Source organism: Parasteatoda tepidariorum, chromosome 8, assembly GCF_982258835.1.
Source record: "Parasteatoda tepidariorum strain Cologne lab strain chromosome 8, Ptep-v5.0, whole genome shotgun sequence".
NCBI classification, from domain to species: domain Eukaryota; kingdom Metazoa; phylum Arthropoda; class Arachnida; order Araneae; family Theridiidae; genus Parasteatoda; species Parasteatoda tepidariorum.
The window spans coordinates 37,703,990-37,705,860 of NC_141762.1; the positions used below are offsets into that span (position 1 = coordinate 37,703,990).

At 28.5% G+C, this 1,871-nt stretch overlaps 1 protein-coding gene across 1 annotated transcript; it reads left to right on the forward strand.

The window, feature by feature from the left end:
* Positions 1 to 417: 417 nt before the first annotated feature.
* Positions 418 to 1,871, forward strand: LOC147806079 (uncharacterized). The gene is made up of 2 exons (XM_087149531.1): positions 418 to 569; positions 1,322 to 1,871. The coding sequence occupies exon 2, from the start codon at positions 1,404 to 1,406 to the stop codon at positions 1,869 to 1,871; it is 468 nt and encodes a 155-aa protein (XP_087005657.1). The 5' UTR covers positions 418 to 569; positions 1,322 to 1,403.

The following is a 1,871-nucleotide window of genomic DNA, read 5'->3' on the forward strand; positions in this document are numbered from 1 at the left end:
TTAACATCTCTTTTCTAATGCAGTAATTTTAAAATATCTTTTTTAGGTGCTAAAAAAAAGTTTTCTTTGGCATGCTTTGTGTATTTAATGATGCCACTTAAGGATTTTATTTACAATAAATGAAAAATATATATTATGTAATATTTACTGAAATTGCAAATATTTTAGATGATGTATGCAAATACTAATTTCGTAATCAACTTTTTAAAAAGTTTATTTCACAAATAGTTTCCGTATTGGAAAGTAACAAAGTATTACGGTTCACCGAATTTTCTGTAACAAGTCAAGAAATAGATAGTGAAAGAGTTACTCTTCTTTATTATCTAATCTATCAGTTGGCCAATCTTGAACTTGCTGTCATCCGTGACCATTGCGTTAAATAGTATTAATAGAGTATATAAAAAACACTACCTTTTTTTAAGTAAATTGAATTCAATAGCATTGTTATAAATCTGTATTACTATAAAAGCAGAAGGAAACAATTGTAAATCATCAATCTGTCCTAAAATTATTCTTGGATTACAAGAAGTTACTTTGGCATCTACTTCAACGAAATTCTAGAAAAGATGGTAAAATATTATTAATTTGAATTTAATTGAAAACCTTATTTAAATTTCAATCCTGATATAGTATTTAAAACAATTGTATATAGTGAATTAACAGTAAAATTAAAGCCTTAAATATTCGTTTTGCCTTAGTAATAGCGTATTTAAATGTTTAAAATTATTATTCTTAAGTTAGTTATTCAATATCAGATAATTTCTGTATTTAAAATTTAATTACTTACTAATTATCAGATTGTTCTTTTAAAATAGTTATTTTAAGTGTCTTGCTGAAAGTAAAAATATGTATCATAGTGCCAAAAATATAAATATCGTAGGAATAAGAAATAGTGTGCTTAATAATAACACGCATTTTTCATTATAAAAATACCTTAAAAGATATTTTTAAATTGTTTCAAAATCTTAACTAGATTCTAAGAATTTCAAACAACTGAAAAATTAGATCATGGTACAATAGTTGAGATAGACATTTCACCATTCAGATATATTTAGTGTCAAACAAATAGTTCTATTGGATAAAATTGTTATTGAAGTGCTAAAATTATATCAGTTTAATGTTAAGGACAATCATAAAAAATAAACTTGAAATGCAATTTAATTCTCAAACGCAGAGATTTTCTAACATGTTTTTAAGTAAGTTGCAAAAATATTCTTAGTTAAAATGTTAAAAAAAGGAACGAAGTCATTATTTCATACATTAAGAGTTCTTTTCTTTTTGAGCAAATGGTAGAAACTAAAGCTTTTATTTTTATTTTTAGAGGCTTTCTATTGTTTTGCTTGTTGCTGTGTGCATCGTATTGTTAGCTATAAAAAGCAATGCGGAATCCACCGTTGGAGTAGATGCTCGGCATCATCACCATGGCCACCATCACGGCCATCATCATCACCACGGTCATCATCATCATCATGGTCACCATCATCACCACGGACATCACCATCATCATCATCATGGACATCACCACCATCATGGACATCATCATCACCATGGACACCACCATCATCATGGCCATCACCATCATCACGGCCATCATCATCATCACGGCCATCACCACGGCCATCATCACCATGGTCATCATCATTAAAGACCCAAACTCACAAAAGCAATGTATGGTTTTAAAAGAACTTCGTAATTTTTATGTTCCAATGTACAGCCAATATCATGGAAAAATAAATAGTCTTTCACCATATTATTTTTTTCCCTCATGCATTCACGAGTTTACATCATGCAGTTTGGCTAAAATACTTGGGAAAATTTACATTTATAAGGATAAAAATTTAACTGCAAATTATAATTTCGAGAGTGTATAG